At 40.4% G+C, this 18,808-nt stretch overlaps 1 protein-coding gene across 7 annotated transcripts in view; it reads right to left on the reverse strand.

The window, feature by feature from the left end:
• The window catches only part of lilli (AF4/FMR2 family member lilliputian), a 179,281-nt gene that overhangs the window by 38,292 nt on the left and 122,181 nt on the right, over nucleotides 1-18,808 (reverse strand). For 6 of the 7 annotated variants that reach the window (XM_022063304.2, XM_022063303.2, XM_087353948.1 and 3 more), the window contains 3 exons: nucleotides 17,820-17,894; nucleotides 16,824-16,919; nucleotides 10,052-10,103 (listed from right to left, as the gene is read on the reverse strand). In XM_022063304.2, coding sequence (XP_021918996.1) covers nucleotides 10,052-10,103; nucleotides 16,824-16,919; nucleotides 17,820-17,894 — 223 coding nt within the window. Of the gene's footprint in view, nucleotides 1-1,393; nucleotides 1,932-10,051; nucleotides 10,104-16,823; nucleotides 16,920-17,819; nucleotides 17,895-18,808 lie in introns of those variants that run through there. The other variant, XM_022063310.2, reaches the window with a different exon arrangement.

Raw genomic sequence — 18,808 nt, forward strand, 5'->3', positions numbered from 1 at the left:
CATTGCTGCAAGCGAAGGTCACTCGCACATGACGACAACGTAATGATCGGAAACCACATTAATCTCCTTTCTCAACGGCCTGGAAGCAGAAATCGCGGTCTCTTATGAGACAATGCCCTTGTACCGCACGAAATGGCTATTAAGAACACAAATGACTTCGGAATTCGAAACGTGATCCTTCCAAGAACACTTCTTTCCTGTCTCCAAAATCTCCAATCGAGTACGGGAGTCGGATCTCTTGTGCTCGCTGTGACAAACTTGATTGACTACCCATAAAGACTACAGGAATTTAAAATGCAAATAAGTACACATAATTCTCGAAGTTCAAGTCCATCCAATGAGTACCCAGCACACGACAGAGATGCCTGATGTGAATGTGTGGTGTGCACTCAAGGGCACAAAAACAAAAATAAGCCATGTGTATTTGGACATTTTAGAACATTATGCCTTTCCATAGTCCAACAATCTTCCACCAGGATAGCGTGCCAAGGTATTTCGATAACGATGAATGCTGCTTAGTTCCCGACTACCTTTACGATATCCGTTCATCCGAATGGCATATCGTCACTCTTCACGAGCTAATTATCCCGAACCTTTATACAAAAAGGGACAAAATTTAATAGTGCCAATATCTGACTCGAGAAATTAGTTTTTCGTCATTCGCCATCAAATACATTATTAAATATATAAAGAATTCGATTCTGGTCGTCTGAACTGTGACGAAACAAGACAACTCGTAAAATTATGTCGCCGATGCGAGGGTAAAAAGATACACGTTCAAAAATTATAACCGAATTATAATTACTGCTTTAGTGAATACATTTCATATTGGCGAGATTGCTGACTGTTTTTTTTTTTGGAGGGGAGGGGTGATGCGCAGTGTTGTCTGGCAGAAGTTTACCGACGTTTCAGAGTTGCACTGCTTCCATCATTGTCACTCGTCGCCCTAATAATGGAGGCAGTAATCATCTCTGAAACGTCGGTAAATTTCTACCAGAATGGGCAGTGCATCATCCCCGAAAGACAGTTAACTTCATAGTTCACATAAATTAACAACTTCACTGATCTTCGATGTTTGGGATAGTAGTTTCTCAACTGGATAGTAACAGGCATTTATCCTGTTTTCTTCATATTCTGTAACGCCATAATTTACGAATGGTGAATAAATATACTTATAAAGAGTGGGGTCAGTTGGTAGAAAAATATTATGGCATCCAATGCAAAGGACATCAGCGTCGTATTGCGATCTCTACGTTTTCGCCCAGAGTAATAAATTCTACTGGCTGAAACATTTTATCAAACAGCTCCATATTCATTCAAAAATACAAAAATATTGTGCCATCTTTCAGTTTCTGCCAAGTGAAACATTCGCCATATCTGGCAACTAACTCACCGGAAATTCTCCTCCAATGACACAAAGATTGCCGCTGCACTGAATCCGTTGTTGAAGTGGGGGTGGGGTGGAGAGGGAGTACGACGGAGACTGGCAGTCAGCAGAGAACACCTATACACTCACTGTTCACTACACACACAGCAATCCAATCAGCCCAAGTGCGTTCATATTGTATTCCGTTAATGACATGCACGGAATTCTCTGACAAGACACACACTTTCACACTCAACGAAGCATAAATATCAGCAAGGCTTCACTTCTGAAACTTTTCACTGTGTAAGAACTCGAAGCGAAAGAAATACGACCAACGTCAAACTTGATTTGCCTATTAAATTGGTTAATCCATAATCCTTCCGCTTCCGCGACGTGTGAGAAAGAATGGCGAACAACTAATAACTAAAGACCATACATAAGCAATTACAGAATATACTGGCCGACGGGCAATCGCATTGTAACACTCACTAGTAAAGTAGGTAGGCAGGCACTATGGTGTTTGGTCCAATACAACGCCAACAAGAGCTTCGGTTTAGTTTGGCGGGATTAGGACTCAGTGGAAACACACAAAGAGGGGGCCACACAGTGGGGAGGGGGTATAAAGGAAAGGAGGGGGTAAATAGGGGTAATGGCACAGACCCCATAAGAGTTGGAAGGGGGATGTGTCCTCTAACACAATGGGAAAAACGGAAGGGAGGAGAGAGACAGAAGTAGAGAGATGCGCAACGTGCAAACGTACTACCTGTTCCGAAAACATTAACAAGAGTCCTCAAAGAACGTGTAACGGCCACGCTATTTCAAAGGCGATTTCTCAGAACAGTGGCTGCTGACTGCTTGGCAGTAAGTGCATATAAGAAAGTAAATAAAATCATTTATATTAATACAAGCGCATAACATCTCACATAACAGCGTTCGATGATTTAGGAACGATTGAAAATTCTTGCATCTCAAGGGTACCAACACAAAGGGGAAAAAACAGTTCTGGAACTTTAATGGATGGAGCCCTCTGAGTAGAGATCGGATGCATTTTTTTTTCTGTACGCGGCACATCATAATTTACCAGACACATGACGGTAGATCACAAAATTTCGCCTTACAATGCAGGCACATGAAAACAAAACATATCTAATAAAACTATCGGTGATGAACCTGTGTGTATGTTCTATGAATTGTAATTACTACATATAAGATATTACCTGTTTATAACTATTACGTGCACAAATTCGCGGCAAACCACACAATGCCTTCGGGTACAGCTGGATTTTACAAAATGTGAACGATACGCGTTATTAACACCTTTCATGTTAGCATTTTAACAATTTTATAATTGAAAGATTTTGATATTTATTCTGCGAGTACAACGTTCGAAACTCGGCCGGGACATGAGTATCGTGACTGAACTCCTTCGTGGTAATACAAGGATAGCGCCCCAGAATAGACCACGGCTGATATCTTCCCAATCCCTACAAGTTCAACGAAATGACCATCCTCTCTTATCATTCGACGCTAAACAACCTCTGTTGCTTACATGAGTCGTTAAATAACGTAAGATCCAAAATATTTCAACTCCTAATAGACGTACACGTTCTTTCCAACATATTACGTCTGCCGGAAGGCAAGTGTGTACATTTTTAAAGTGATTATCCGAAATATCGACACTCGCGGTTCTATGAGGATGGTTAAGAATGCTGTTTACGCCTGTCAGTGGACGGATATACGGTACTCGTTACACCAAAACTCAACACGAGGAAGGCAGATAAATATAAAATAAACTGTCATATTTTCTGGGTAGAAATGAGTTAGCGATCAATTCAACGTATCACTACGCATTTACATGACGCACTGACTGTTTAACGACGCTCTATATACTGGACAGGTTATGTAACGTGGAAAGGCACGCTGACTGATCACGACGACTGGGGCAACGAACTATTTTAAAATAACACACCGCTTAAATTTCATGGACGGGTTGAGAAAAAAAACGAAACGTCAAAAGATGGCTGCCTTCTGGGCTGCAGCGCTGTGTAGTCTGGTAGAAGTTTGCCGACGTTTTAGAGGCCCGCTCATTGCCCCTGTGATGGAGGCAGGAAGGACATCTGAAACGTCGGAAAACATCTACCAGACTAAACGGCAATACAAACCAGAAGACAGGCGTCTTCGGACTCACCGCCGTGAAAACCTCAAATCCTACAAACGTCGTCTCGACGCAATTCCGGCGACTGAGGGAGCTACTTCAATGTGAGGACAGAAAATGACGAATCATTACAACTCTGAATGATGGATACGGCAAATGCGAGCAGTACGAGTGATTTTATAACCTACACTGCACAATTCTTCGAAACCATAAAATGCACACCATGCGAAAGGTAAATGTTTTAACACTTCTTAACAGCTGTTCCTTATAACCGTTCTCCGAAGTGCAAAATAGTTCATCTATACACACTTTACTTTAATATTGAATTATGTAGAAAGTATGTATATATTCCAGATAAAATTTGTGAATAAAAATCTGCAGTTCTTAAAACGAAAGAATAAACACTTGCAACAAGTTGTCGGAATGAACAGCAATTGGAGGACGTTTCCCTCTGCCATCACAGCATCCTGTTCTTTACGAAGACCGGTCGAGCTGAATACACGGTGGAACACGTCTTTTCTTTCCATTATTTCACAGGTCTTCCCTCAACAGTAAAACCGGGCATCAGGGAGAAGAGGAAACCCATCTAACCAACGTAAATATAGGCCCTATATAACTTCTTTCCAACTTGTGTAGTGAAGCGAATACATCACTCCCGTGTCAACATATCACTTCAGATAAACCAAATCTTGAACCTAGTCAAGTCTGCAAAACGAATATGCCTAGAATTTAAAAATGGAGGTCTAGATAAACAATACGATACACTAGGCAGCATGTGACTTCCTTCGATGACACTTATTCAGATAATAATATCTCTTGTTATTGTATCTTTAGTCTTCAGTAAGAATGACGTAATTTGTTTTGAACTCAAGAACATAAAACAAATAAAACACATACTAATATGACTGACACCAATTAAGCAACCATCAGCGTAAAACTGAGCGCTTTCCACCCCGAGCAAGCTCGGCAGTAATAATTATTTGTTGCACTGTATTATTATAGGTTACTGCAAAGATCGTCGGTCTTCATTGTAATAGCCACTCCAGCCCTCAAATCATCCCTTATAATTGTTAAAATAGCAGGGAGATTATTTTACCCTTGCAGATCCACGGTTTATTTAAAAACTATTTAAAAATTCAGTTCCTATCGAAAATAAAACAACGCGTTTGCATTACAAGTTCAGTTCGTAATGCACTTATAGAAATAATCGCTGTTATTCTTCGAATAATAAATACCAGCCACTTCGAGTCACTCAACATAAATTGTCGCGTTACTTGAAGTTGAAGCAAATGGTGCACACAGTAATGTAAAGCAGTTCATGTCAGATGGTTGAAAACAGATTACTGCAAATTACTTATCTTACTACTTATACCATTAGATTATGCAACACTGTTTACATACTTTCCTGCTTCTCGCGTCACATAATTAATTACGCATTTGATCGTTCTTTTTTTTTTTTGACTGTTTTTCATATACGACAGGCTAACACATATTATGTAAGGGACTATATAATGCTGTAAAGAGAATAGATGGCGACACTGCTGGCCGCTTTCCAAAAGAACGCATGCAGATTTTAAGCATTTCTGCCTATCCGTAACCGTTGACTTCCACAAAACTTGGCTGATAAGCCAAGTCATTGGAACCTCACCCATGGCATATTTTCCCCAAAATATTTACCATCAACCAGGTTAATTTGCCTATCGCACGGATGCTGACAACTGTGGTAATAACCTTGTATTCAGGAGATATCCGATTCGAATCTTCTCAACGTTATCAACTATTATTATTGACTAAGCTCGTAGTTTTCTCACTATATATATATATATATATATATATATATATATATATATATATACCAGTGGTATTCGACCTTTTTTGTTCGCGTACCCCCAGATATAATTTCTCTTCAACTTTGTACCCCAAAAATTGTTGGTGTATAATTCAAGTTATACATAGTATATAATCTACATCTATAATAAAATAAATTACATTACTGATTATTCAGTGTTTATCATAAAATAATATATATTTTTTTTAAATTTCGCGTACCCCCTGGGGTACGCGTATCCCAGGTTGAATACCACTGATATATACGACAGTACCTTGAAATATGCTACGACCGCACACTTCAAAATTCTTGCCTGTTCATCGTTCACAAGAATCTTCCCATCTCATTCAATATAACCACTACAGCTGAGAAAACATTTGAATAAAATCTAAGAAAAATTAGCCGTGCGTATAGAACCTATAGCATTAGTGTCATTCAACGTGGGTTACTGCGTTGATAAGTGGAAAACACGAAAATCTTAACACTAGCACCGCCAAAATGGAAAATTACAACATAGTGACGAGGCGCGTATTTTTTGATTTTCTAAAAATTTTCCCAATATATTGGAACAGAAACTAATTTATATATAATAAACAAAAATTTAACTCAACGTAGTCTGACCACAGCTCTATTTTCATACAATTATGCTTTTAAAGAAGTGAAGGGGCTTTCACCGTAAGGACAAAGATATTAAAATAATGCACTTTTCAGTAACAGCGCAATACGCGTATGTCTCAAATCGGAAAAAAAAAACAATGTTCCGGCCCTTAGAATCCAGAGCAGACTTTACTCCATCTAGGAGCCATGCAAATCCCCTTTGAGCTCTATTTAGTGCAGTTTCTGGTTTTCATTATTTTCTAACGTCTCTTTACAGAAATGTAACGCAGATTTGCATACTCAGCTGGCGAAAAAGTTTGATTCAGTTTCCTTCAATATAAATTACGAAACAAAACAAGAACGCTATTCGCATTGGATGCGTTCCTGAAATTGCATGCAGCCAGTGTTTTTTACGTTTCGTACGTTGATTAACGGTCATCTTGTCTGAATTAGTTTAATAAGTAGTCTCAAAATTGTGACATTAATGTTATCTAATTCACAAATCTATGTTTTTGGAAAGGAAAGTTGATGACGGGGGGGGGGGGGGCTTCGAGGAGGGAGAGGGGGCGTAACCATGACGACGTTGTGCGCTGGTTAATGCATGCAAGCAGGCAACGTAGTATAGCGGTATAACGCAGTGTATGAAACAGCCTAGGACGGACACGGAAATAAGAGGGGGGCCGGGGGACGGAAGGGAAGCTAAAAGCCGAGTGGCACGCGACGCTTTAGGGGGGGCTCCGACTCGACAGCTGCTACTTGAAGAGAAATTTGGAGTAGGGGGCAGGTTAATTTTCGAATTTACTGAAACCAGTGTTCTCATTAGCACGTATCCGTTTTAGAACAATCCGAAGTCTGGCATTCACTGTTTACTGAAATACAAAAATTGGAGGGGGGGTGAAGGATATGGATGCTTGTCTCGGTGGAAAAAAACCCCTCACATTCAATTGGTGGAAACTACCACCACAAAGAGGTTCTGGCGACCGAGTCATAGCAATGCAACCAGTACAACTGCACCGGATAAAATACCCCAGTGTCAAGTTAGTGCAACTTTTTCATGTTGTCAGGACGACACAACTGCCAAAGAACCAACACTGAAACAAGTTTGGTTAAGTTTCGTTCTCAGTCTCTCGTCTCCATCCGTCTGGGGAACTGCCCCACCATTGAACAACATTTAAATCAAATGACGGAATGCCCCCAGAAGTTACCTCACCTGTGCATATTCAGTTTCATGCCTTCAATAATGACGATATGGCGGTAGTACGGAATTCTGAGGTGGGAGCGAACGCGCGGCTTCTCGTATGCAGTTAGATCACAGACATACACTACGATGGTGTGAAACTTATATTTGACAAAACTTGCCTACTGGAAATTGTGCACAAGGACGGATCATCATTGGATAATTATCAACGTACAATGTAACCGTCATAAATTGTTCCGAAGTTCTCGTTTGGTTCGTTTCACGTACTGACATTAGATATTTTAAGAATTCCGTCGACACTAAGGTTCAATTATTTTCCATATGTAACAGGAATGTTTCCTCTCGGATAAATTCCAGGATGCAAAGCACAGACCAAAACAAATGAACGGCACACGCATTCAAGAACGTAATTAACTACTAATTCTTATTAGCCTCACCATGTCCGTTTACATGAGTTACTTTTGCACTGATAATTACCTTCTGAGGTTTAGCCTTCAGGGCTACAGACGAGTGCACACGGCACCAAAATCCAGACGATGATGATGATGATAATTATCATCTTTACCGCAGTAAAAACCTCAAAATTTCGCATAAGTTTTTCATCCTACACTTTTGGGACTTTTGGACATTTTAAGGTAATGGCGGATTTCACTTCAAACCAGGGTTCGTTTTAAACCGGCTTCACTGTATAAGATATAGCATATTGTAACTGTTCAGTACCGTTTCCTTCGCCCTATTAAGTATACATTCTCAGTGAAGTGTGAGCTAAGCGCGTTTCGACTTGTGTGGAATACACTAAGTAGCCTATAGTCTACACTTGCAGTTGCTGGAAACTAAGCTACCACAACAGTTGTCTCCACACCACTTGACTCCTCTAAAGAGACGTTCTACTTGGGGTCATGGCATCTGTACAACTTGTAGTAGGCCTACTGATCTTATTCGCTCATTACAGGAAGTGAACGTCAAAGGGGGATGTCGTGGCCAACCGTCTGTCCTCATGTTTCAATCTACGAACGCACAATACAGATTTAAATTAAATTTGGTTTGAGGATCGACATTAAAAATTGGGACGCCAATACAATTCTGGTTCTTACGGTAATGAACCTTCAGCACTCACATGACGCCGGGAACATCTTCAATACCTAAGAGGACGTTAAATTTCTGAACAAAAATTCCACTCCATTGAGTTAATTAGCTGCTTCATTTATGTAGACCTACAATATTACTTTAAATGACGTTCAAATCGAAAACGTTATAGATTTTCTCAAGAACTGATAATCGCACAAAAATCATCAGAAGACGTAAAATAACTATTATGTAAACCATTTCCCGATATGATATTTAACGAACAACGAGGAACAATTAGTTCTGTCTCTCTGCAGTCTCTGCTGCGTGATTGGCTTGGCAGCAACATGGCCTATTTGTATCGGCAATAAACAAACACCAAGGCCACCGAGACACGCAAAGCAGCAAAGGCATATGGAGACAGCATGCTCTATTATTGGAGTGCGCACTGCCACTGGCCACGACGTCGTGTTATTGACACTGGTACTGTTCCGATAGGATTAGGCGATGTCTCTATCGAACTGGGCCTCTAACATCCCTTAAATGATTCATGATCAAGTATGAAGCAGCGGTGATAGGAAAACTAGTCCCAGAGCTACTTTGTCCATCTCATATCCCACATGGACTGAGCTGGGCGCGAACCCGGGGACAAAACGTCACAGCTATTGCACGACCACAAAGCTACGCACATCAAATAAACACACAACAGGAAGGTCGTGTACTCCTGAACGTTCCATATCCAAAACATCTCCTTAAAATGTTTTGTAAAAGCCACCGAACCATACGTACTCGCATGTGACAACCCACAAGACGTCCTGGTTCATCTCTTTGCCAGAATGAACTGATCTGTTTGTAGAAATAGGCTCGGAACATGGACGTACGGGACCAGAAACGCAATTTTCCGTTTCTATATACGAAACATAAGCTCTTGAAAGGTTTCTCTCGTTCCTGATCACAGGAGATGAACTAATTTTAAAATTAGAAGCTTCCAGAAATTATTAACACGGTTATACGTTTTCTGGGACTTCAAATTACGCTGTCTTTTCATACGTGCGGAAGGATATAACATACAGCAAACAATCAGCAAAAAAGGCTACGGGGAGACATTGTCTTTTCAATTTTTGTAGCCATTTTAAACCATGTAGAGTTAAACAAGGCATAATGCAACTCATGTATGACACGCAGGGCGACACAATTTTGAGCCCGTCATTTAGTAATTCATAGACACGAACTTCGCTGTCTCCTTTTTCATACTGCCCACTCATTTAACCTCTAAACTGAAATCCATCATCTGGACGTAGGACTACATCAATAAACTATTTATAAAATAGTATCTATATACACAGGGATCTGATAATAGCCTATAAGTCTTGAGAGCGACTCCAGGCCTATTAACAAGTGGTCCGCTGGCCCTACAGTTATGTTCACGAACAGAAAACTACAACCTTAACATTAACAAAGAATCAAAATTTGTAAGGATCACAGTTGGACAACACAGCATTATACCCACTAACACCAAATAATTCTGCCTTCCTGTGACGATGTAGGCTCGAATTTATAATTTGAAGGACCTCAAAAAATATCAACTATCGTTTTTCGATACTTTCGCGACTGTGGGCTGCAAGGTAATGACGGAATCACACAGCCACAACCACGTGGGGAATAAACGACTAACTTATGAAATTTTACGTCTTGTCATTAAAACAACAGGCTTTAACAATGCTGTATCAGCTGGGGAAGCTACAGTCCCAAGTTTGTTCCGCTGCCAACTGTGTCGTATACACCTACAATTAAATACAAATACGACATAAAATGCAAAATAATGTAGAAGAGAACACTTACGATTTCTACTGTAATCCGTGTGGCGAGTAGCTGATGCAGTATAATCCGGGCACTGAAAAAAATAAATTTAAAATAAAGACAAATTCATGATAAGAGGAGAGGAAAATGATCCAGGGCAGACACAATGTCAAGTCATGGTGCGGAGTACACTGGCATTCCACTCCACTCCGGAAGAAAAGGGCTGAAAAGGTTGAGGAAAGTTATTAATCCTCATTTGTTGTAACATTCACACACAGATCTTGTACGAATTGTCAACAGCTTAAAGTTTACTGTTTCTTAAGATTTGAAACGGATGACAGCATGATGTTCAAACTACGTGTAGAGGGCAGGACCATAAACCTAATAACGACCAAACATTATGGCAGCAGAAGTCGAAAGTTTAACACTGCTGACATCAAAGTTCACCACCGGACACGATCCACCTACCTTCCATCCTCCCAGTCTTCAGATCTGATATAATTTCTAACGTTATCATTCCATTTACTTGCTGGTTACGGTTAGCCTACCAAAATTCTGTTTGCATTGTCTCCGCCCGTCCAAAAGACGTGTCTAGACATCGACGTATTCAAAACCGAATTCAAGTGACAATTCTGATACAGGTGGAACAGATATCAAACGTAATTAAATCACATTCCTTAGGTGTTAAAACCAGGCAGTAGCAACATTTTCTTCGTCTATTGGCAACATTGATGAACAGATGTGTTTAAAGGTTCATTTCGCTCCACAGATCTTAGCGTCGATTAAGCAGAACCAATTTAATTAAATAAAGTAGACTGGGTACTAAAAGAGTGGCACAAATATTTTCATACAATGATAAAGTGATGTAGGTCACTCAAGATAACAATTTGCGAGATAAATTTTAATGAAGATCACTGACCAGTTTTTTTTAAAAAACCGAGATGCTTCACACGGACAAAGAAAAGATACTTTATTTTTCACTTCATATTTTTCGTAAAGAAACCAAATGGATTTTCACTGTTACTAAAGAAACAAACTCAACGACCTTAGTGAAATTATCAACTAGAACAATCTAATGAAAACATAATGTGAAAGTTTTGTGGGAAAAAATGCAGTTTGTGCCATGTGGACACGCGCGTAGGTCACTCATGTCGGTGGTACTGGTCGTACAGTAGCTTTATTAAGCGTAAAAGGACGAGGAGATATCGAACTACAGTGGATTCCGGTTAATTGGGGCACATCGGGACTAGAACACTCTGGCCCAATTAAGCCGCTGCCCCAATTATGCGATGTTACACGTAAAAGAGTTAAAAAAGGTTTTTTTCTCTAAGATCTGTCCCAAATAAAGGGCTGCCCCGATTAACCGATGACCCAATTAACCGGAATCTACTGTATATCAATTTACTTTATCACTGTCATAGCTAACACAAATAGGATCACATTGCGTCGAGTAACACACTGAGGTCAGCTTACAGTGTAAACCGAAGCTTTAATCTACTTCGTACTCTGCGCATATGTTAAAATTATGAGGTGCAACATTGTCAAGGAAAGTGTCAATTTTCAAAAAGTTCCAAAGTACGTAACATTTCAATATGTTATAATCGTAATATAAATCGAATAAAAAAAATTCCGCACGTAACATGAATGAAAAACGTGCTCTGCTGTAGTAAACACCAACTTCCCCAACAAAATCGCACGCTTACGATGTGCGACGAAAGTGTTTTATTCTGTAAGCCTACCGAACAGAAATTACGAAATCATGTTCTCACGGTGGCGAGTATGAAGATGTCAGACAGCCTTATGAGATACAGCCCTGATGATGGAGGCAGCACAGAACCTCTAAAACGTTGAACAACTTCAACGAGACTACATTGAGCAGTATCTCTGAACAATCAGAAAGTACTCACACAAAATTACTGAAATTTACTAAGGTTATGATTATGAACCTTAAAATTCTGTGTTACGTAACCGAGTAGTTACGGCGTCTCCACGAACCAACTGCATTTCAAGCACGCAAAACCAGTGATGTTAAGTTTTCAGTTTGCATTTGCCTGGTTTAAAATTACGGGTATGAATATACACACAGAAGAAATTACAATTCAAATTATTATCATTCAGAACATTACGAGAATGCCGTAGAAAGTCTTTCAACAATTACTTGTACAAAACGAAAATTGTAAAAGCACTTCGTAAAACAAAGGAAGGAGCACCAACTGCAACATGCAATACTTCGTTAATGCGCGGGAGTTCCCCTTTTTGTCACTTCAAATTTGGTAACTAAATGCCGGCTTAATATTCTCTTTCTTTCTTTCTCTCTCTCTATCTCTCTCTGCCTCGTCTACTTGGCATTGATTTCCCTGGAGCGAGAGACCGCCTACCGTACGGTGCAAGCTACACATACTAGCACGGCAGTCACAAAGTGCAACAAACTCCCGAGAATGTTCGATATCAAGGAAAGTCCGGCTACGCCAGAGTACGAGCCAACATAACCACCTTGCATTTCCCACTACAACCACTCCACTGTGATAACATAGCATCAAAGAGACGCACTGCACCTGGTGGACTAATTTCTGAGCATACTATACACGTATAAGTGACAGGGGTTACGCCTCTAGAGAACGCCGTGTCTGCCTTTCCCACCGATTTCCGTCTTCAGTCTTTCAAAGCACAGGGATAACAATTTAACGCCATCTCTCATGTTTGAGTAACTCACCATTTATGTCTGCGCGTATTTTATGGTATTTATCAGTTTTCAAACTAAAACACTCGTTTCCTTTAAAATCATTAATTAACTCCATGGGGCAGAGCAATTTCTTGAAAAACTGATAGTCACTCAACCAAGAAATTCCCTGCCTTTTATCAAACTGTTAGGTTTAAGAGCCTGTAACTGGTCCGTATCTTAATTTAAATGAAAATGTATTGTTTAACAGGCAAAAAAAGAACGTTTCACACAAAAATTACACCCCTTATTCATAGAAATATTTTGTCATGCCTCGCACGATTAGCAAATTTTGTAAAACTCGCTGTAATTATGTGTTCTTTCCATGAACATGAGTGAAATGTGATCACTTTTGGTCCATTGTCCATCACAATTTTTTTCCATATCTGACATTCTGGAAATTGGATTTTCCACCACCAGGTAGTGGGAAGAGGAGTCCCCTATTCAGATGGACCCCTTGGGGCAGAGCTAGTCCCTCTCAATGGGGCCCAAATTATTCATGTGAAAATTCCCCGCAGTCCCTGCCACCTGATGATGGAACCATCCAGCTTTGGAGAACTTCAATCAGCAATGCCTTCCAAAAAGAATCATCTTCATGACAATACAACGTCATAAAAACTATTCTGAATTAAGTGTCGTATGTTTTCTCCACGATTCATTGCTGACGACAGACAGCATTCACTTTTCCCAATCGCAGAAATTCCTTGTGCCTGTAAACAGGGTGTCCGACTGCAACATCCTCGCTCTCTGCATCTCCCATCATACGATGGCTGTTCTACGTGTCACTTAACTTCAGAGGTCAAAGTATGTCTACGTTGCCGATGTTAACACAATTTAGCTCTAACAACAGTTCATAGAAATCACTTCTCGGACTGCATGTAGATGTTATTTAAGGGTTTTAATTACTCGCATCCCCACTTAATAGTGCCTGCGCCTTGTCGTGGTGGTGGGGTTTGAGTACCTCAGTGATCCCAAGAGCTATGCTGGTGGTAGCATAGCTACTGGTAGGGCCTCCCTAGCCAGATTGGTCGAGGGGGAGAGGTCAGACAGGTACCCTTTTCCTCCAGGTTGGGGGTTGGTTGCAAGGCTAACAACCTTGCACTGTAAAAAGGAAGACGGTTCGAAACCTCGATCAAAGCCTCGGACAGACGGACCTAACAGGAGAGGAGAACTGAGGAGGCCATGGACCGAATATGGACCAGAGAGCTGGAGAGCCATAGAAGAAGAAGAATTATTTGCATAATCTGGACATCCATCCAGCTGTGGGTTCTACAAGACTAGATGGGTTTAATTTGTGAATTGAAGAATCTTCTGCATGTATCCACAAATGTTTCACAATGCAATCAAGGTAATTAACGCACAGATCTCAGCAAGCTCCCCCTAAGAATAAGTAATATGCCACGAAGGTGTACGTAACATTGACGTACTATACCAAGGATTTACATTTTATGCAAGCCTTGACTAACGTAAATCCTACTTTATGTAGAAATTTCCAAAAATAAAAGTGTAAGTGATTTCTTAAATAAAATTCTTTACTCTATTCATCAATCTTTTTTTTAACAGACTAGAATTACAAATAAATCTATCAGATGGAAACTTAAGGCAATTTCTGACCTATATAAAATTCAACATGCATAAAAGTTTGCAGAACTGAACCCTTACATAAATCAGACTGTCTGTATATGGGGAAAATCGTTATTTTCACTCTCGACTCCTTCACACCCAGGGATAGGAAGCCATGCGGTCCCCAGAGATGATAGGACAGTTTCCCCTTCTGGATCTGAAATCCCGCTATCGACACATAACCAGTCACTTACTTCACCATGAAGTCTGTCACTAGAAATGCTATAGTAGTGATGGGAGAGGAAGAAGTGTGATGAACAAAAACAAGAGGGACAAAAGTAGGGTAGAAGGATAACAAGAGACAAGAAGAGGATAAGACGATAATTTATACTGAAAATGTCCAGAATTTGTTCCCCATTTGTAAAATTGTACAACAATGATCACTGCCCCCTTTTCCATGCGCATACGTATAGGTACGACGATAAAACCAGGTCTCGTTTAAAATTACCCTCAAGTTGGACACCCCTTTATATTGGACACTTTTAATTGGAACCGGCGAATATCCTATACTTTTACATGTCCACAATACCCTGTATCTTGGACACCCCCTTTTGTTGTAAGTCGGACAGGTTCACGCACTTAACTTCGATGCTTTTCAGGGAAACTTTTCCAGTTACATATTTTGTTATTTTGAATTTCTGACTGATGAATTACTCCTCTCTGGAGGATTATCTTATGGACATTGAACCCATCATTGGAATGCATTGCAAGCGTTTAACTATTCCTTTGCTGCACCATTAACCGGACTACAGTATTGCAGAAGACACAGTTTTAATTCCGTCAGTACTGTGCTTGCATTTGAGTTCAGACTGTGTTAACAGAAATGGAATTTTTCTTTTTGCGATGGGGAAGCGAAAATTAGTGGAATTAACTTTATAAAATGTTACTGAGGCTGGGGTGTAATGTGTAATGCATGGGAGTGGGCTTCAAAAGATTATTATCAATACTATTTTCATTAATTCCTAATTCAAGTAAGCCTACAGCAGTTTGTGTATTTAAGTAAATAGATTATATTTTCATTAGACCACAATCTGATTTTTCCCTCTATCTTGGACACCTCTGTAGGTTGGACACATTTTCGTGGAACCCCAAGTGTCCAACTTAGAGAGGTTTTACTGTATAAGCATTACAATGCAAGGCCTTTGAAAAGTTCAGCACCGACTGGACTATAAACTTGAAAATATATTCTGCCACTCTGTAATGAGATTAAAATACATTGTTACTTTGTTTGTTTGAGTGTTGGTCATACAGAGAGGTTGTAAAGGGCTTCCCAACCCAAACATGGAGGACCACCCCTTGTCAGATGTCTACAACAGCTACCCTCCATACCTAGAGGTCATCCATGCAAACTACAACCTGAGGAAGTGCAAGGCCTCTACCTGTACACAGGACAGCATAACACAGAAAAATGCGGACAAACATCCATGACTTCAGTGGGATTCGAACCCACGGTCCCAGCGACTGAGCAGCACAAGACCCATGCGACCACTGCAGACCCCAAATAGTGTTCTATCATAAGGAATTAAATACTGCATGGTCTGGAGCAGTGGTCCCCAACCTTTCTGTGCCTATGGGCACATTTGAGAGTTTATGAGATCGTGGCGGGCACCAACCAATTAACAAAGCCAAATTTTCTTTTCTCTGGACAAATAAGATATGGACACCGAATAATACACAAAACAAACACGACGTTTAATGATGCAAGAAACCGTGCAATCAAATATAGGTACTTCTATAAATACAATTATTATTACTCAAGTGGGAAGTTAGTGTGATGTTTGGCGCTGCATTTCATCGGCCAGATTTTCAAATTTGAGAGTGTAGGATGATGTTGCTGCTCGCAAACAATCGTCAAGATGGGCGTCAGTAAGTCGAGATCTGCGCTTTGATTTTATGATGTCATGGTTGAACGGCCTTCATTGTTCAGTATAACCTCTTTCCGTAACGACGCGGGCAGCCAAAAAAAGCCTTGGCGCCCGCGGGCACCGCGTTGGGGACCACTTTTGTAGAATTTCACTAAGGTCACTTCTACAACACCATTTCAACTGTCACACGTTGTCATCGCGTTTATTGTACACTACTTCGCTCACTTAAGCTGCTGCACTTTCCTAACATAAATATGATTTAATATGTTGATTTTGAAAAGCAGGCAGGAAGCAGCAAAATAATAACAGCGCAACAAAATTTTAAAGCTTTACTTTTGTTGTCAGTGCTCATGTGTTGCTGTTTTATCTCTCACCTTCGCCACGTTTCATTGTCGTGTGTTGACGCCGTGGTGTTATGGTCTGGAGTAAAATTTTAGTGTAGTCGTGTGATAAGTGTTGGTATAGTGAAATCATATTGCAAAATGAAGCTTTTTAGAGCATAAATCAGTCTACAGTTTTGTGTGTGCTCTTTATAATAAATATAAAATGTTCTGCCTTTAGCACTCTTTTTACTTTGACGTCAGCTGACAAACAGGTTGAGGCTTACCTTAAGAAGAGAGTTGAACGTGAACTTGCTCTCGGTCTCTTTTCTTGGAGTCGCTATACCAGTGATAGGGGTCATGTCCATCACCTCTGTCATTTCCTGTTAAAAGAAACAAGCTCATCAGGTACGGTCTAGCATACAAAACTAGTACGCTACAAAGAATGTACAAACTTCATGTACTTTCAAAGCAAGACGCTTTCTTTTTAACCTCCGCACCTCAAACATGAAAATTACACTACCCATTTTCTCTCGCTCTCTCTCTCTCTCTCTCTCTCTCCATTCTTCATTATTTATGCGATTTTATAAAATAAGAATCTTCTTAAGCGAAAAGAATGATTTTGCTTCTCCAAGATCTATAATAACAACTATTCAGATACATTCTAAAACACTGTCACATGCCAGTTCAGGTCTACGGGAATAATCGAGTGGAGTACACAAAAATGCCCGTGAGATTTGAGGTTTTCACAGCGGTGAGTATGAAGATTTCTGTCTTCTGGGTTCTTGCGCTGTGTAGTCTGGTCGATGTTAACCAACGTTTCAGAGGTCATACTGCCTCCGTCATCAGGGCGATGAAACGTTTGTTAACATCGACCAGACTACACAGCGCAACAACCCAGAAGACAGAAATCTTCATACTCGCCGCCGTGAAAACCTCAAATCTTAAATATATTTATATCTATAATTAAGTCAATATCAAAACCAAATAAGTGTGTAAAATGACAAAAAATCTAGTTTGAAAATATGTGTACTCCACTGGACTATACCTTTCCGCTCTCGGCTGAACTGGACACACTTCGTGGCTTCAGAATTGACAGGTTACAAGGTCTTCGAGGGGCTTGTTTGTGCAGAAAAGTGTGGCTTGATGAAACACACGGAAGGGCCCTGTTCCAGTCGGGTTGATATGCCAACTGGCCAACATGAACATAGACTAAATGTGTGGTTAACGTGGCTGCATCAATAAAGACGACAAAACGTTAAGAGCCTGCAAGCTATTCTCACCTTTAGGATGACATCAACTTCAGTTTGACTTGCACTCCCGAGCTGTGATGACTCCCTTTGTCCTGCAACTGGTGGCTGTAACACAGAAGGCAAATCACCATTACTCCAAACTCAGTTCTTTGATAACAGAATCTGAGGTTTAACTCTGCTAAAAGCAAGACAATTCAATCCAGTTCACATTCCCATTCGAAATTTCCTCAGCATTTATACGTCTGGTATGAGCAAGAGCTGAATATTTTGATAATTAATTATTATGACTCTGACAGATCCATTTTGTTTTATTTTCACCATAAATACCAATGGTTTTTTTTTCCGTATCCAGTACGCACCATTCAGCATGGTGGGCATTGGTGGTTAGCAGGATTCACGACCCATCAGTACATGGGTTCGATCGGGACCGCGACATTTAACGCTCCTGCTGTGACCCCCTTTTTGCGAAATGATGATGAAAGTGGAGTAATTGTTGGGATGCCACGGAGAAACCGGGGAAACCCAGGAGGAAAACACCGTGATGCCTTGACCACGGCCTTGCCTGAGCACCGCCGGGAATCGAACCCGGGACCCCAGTATTACAAGCCCAGCGTTCTAAGCGCTAGACCACCGTGGTGAGGGTCAAACACAGAATTTTTGGAATATTCACTCCCTCTATGTTTATTCGTCACCTCACAGGGGCACACGGGACACACAGACATAAAACTTTTTGTAAACTTTGCTATAGAAAAGCTTTTGGACACTGTCCACTGGGAGTTGGCTCCACTCCCATTTTCACGTGACCGGCTGTCATTATACTGACACTTTGAGTGTGTCTAAGCCGTAATAATACATTTCACTGTGCTGAATAATGACTGATTCCTAGGGTAAACCTATTTAAAATGCTGTTTCAAATGCAAGTCATAGTGTGTTAAATGAGTTGAGAAGATGTTCATAAATGCTAAGGAGGTAGAATTACGGATAGACGTTGTTCTGACCTAATGTGACATACCATACGA

This window comes from Zootermopsis nevadensis, unplaced genomic scaffold (genome assembly GCF_977971745.1).
Source record: "Zootermopsis nevadensis isolate Lab colony 2312 unplaced genomic scaffold, Znev_1.0 Znev_ptg000022l, whole genome shotgun sequence".
NCBI classification, from domain to species: Eukaryota; Metazoa; Arthropoda; class Insecta; order Blattodea; family Termopsidae; genus Zootermopsis; species Zootermopsis nevadensis.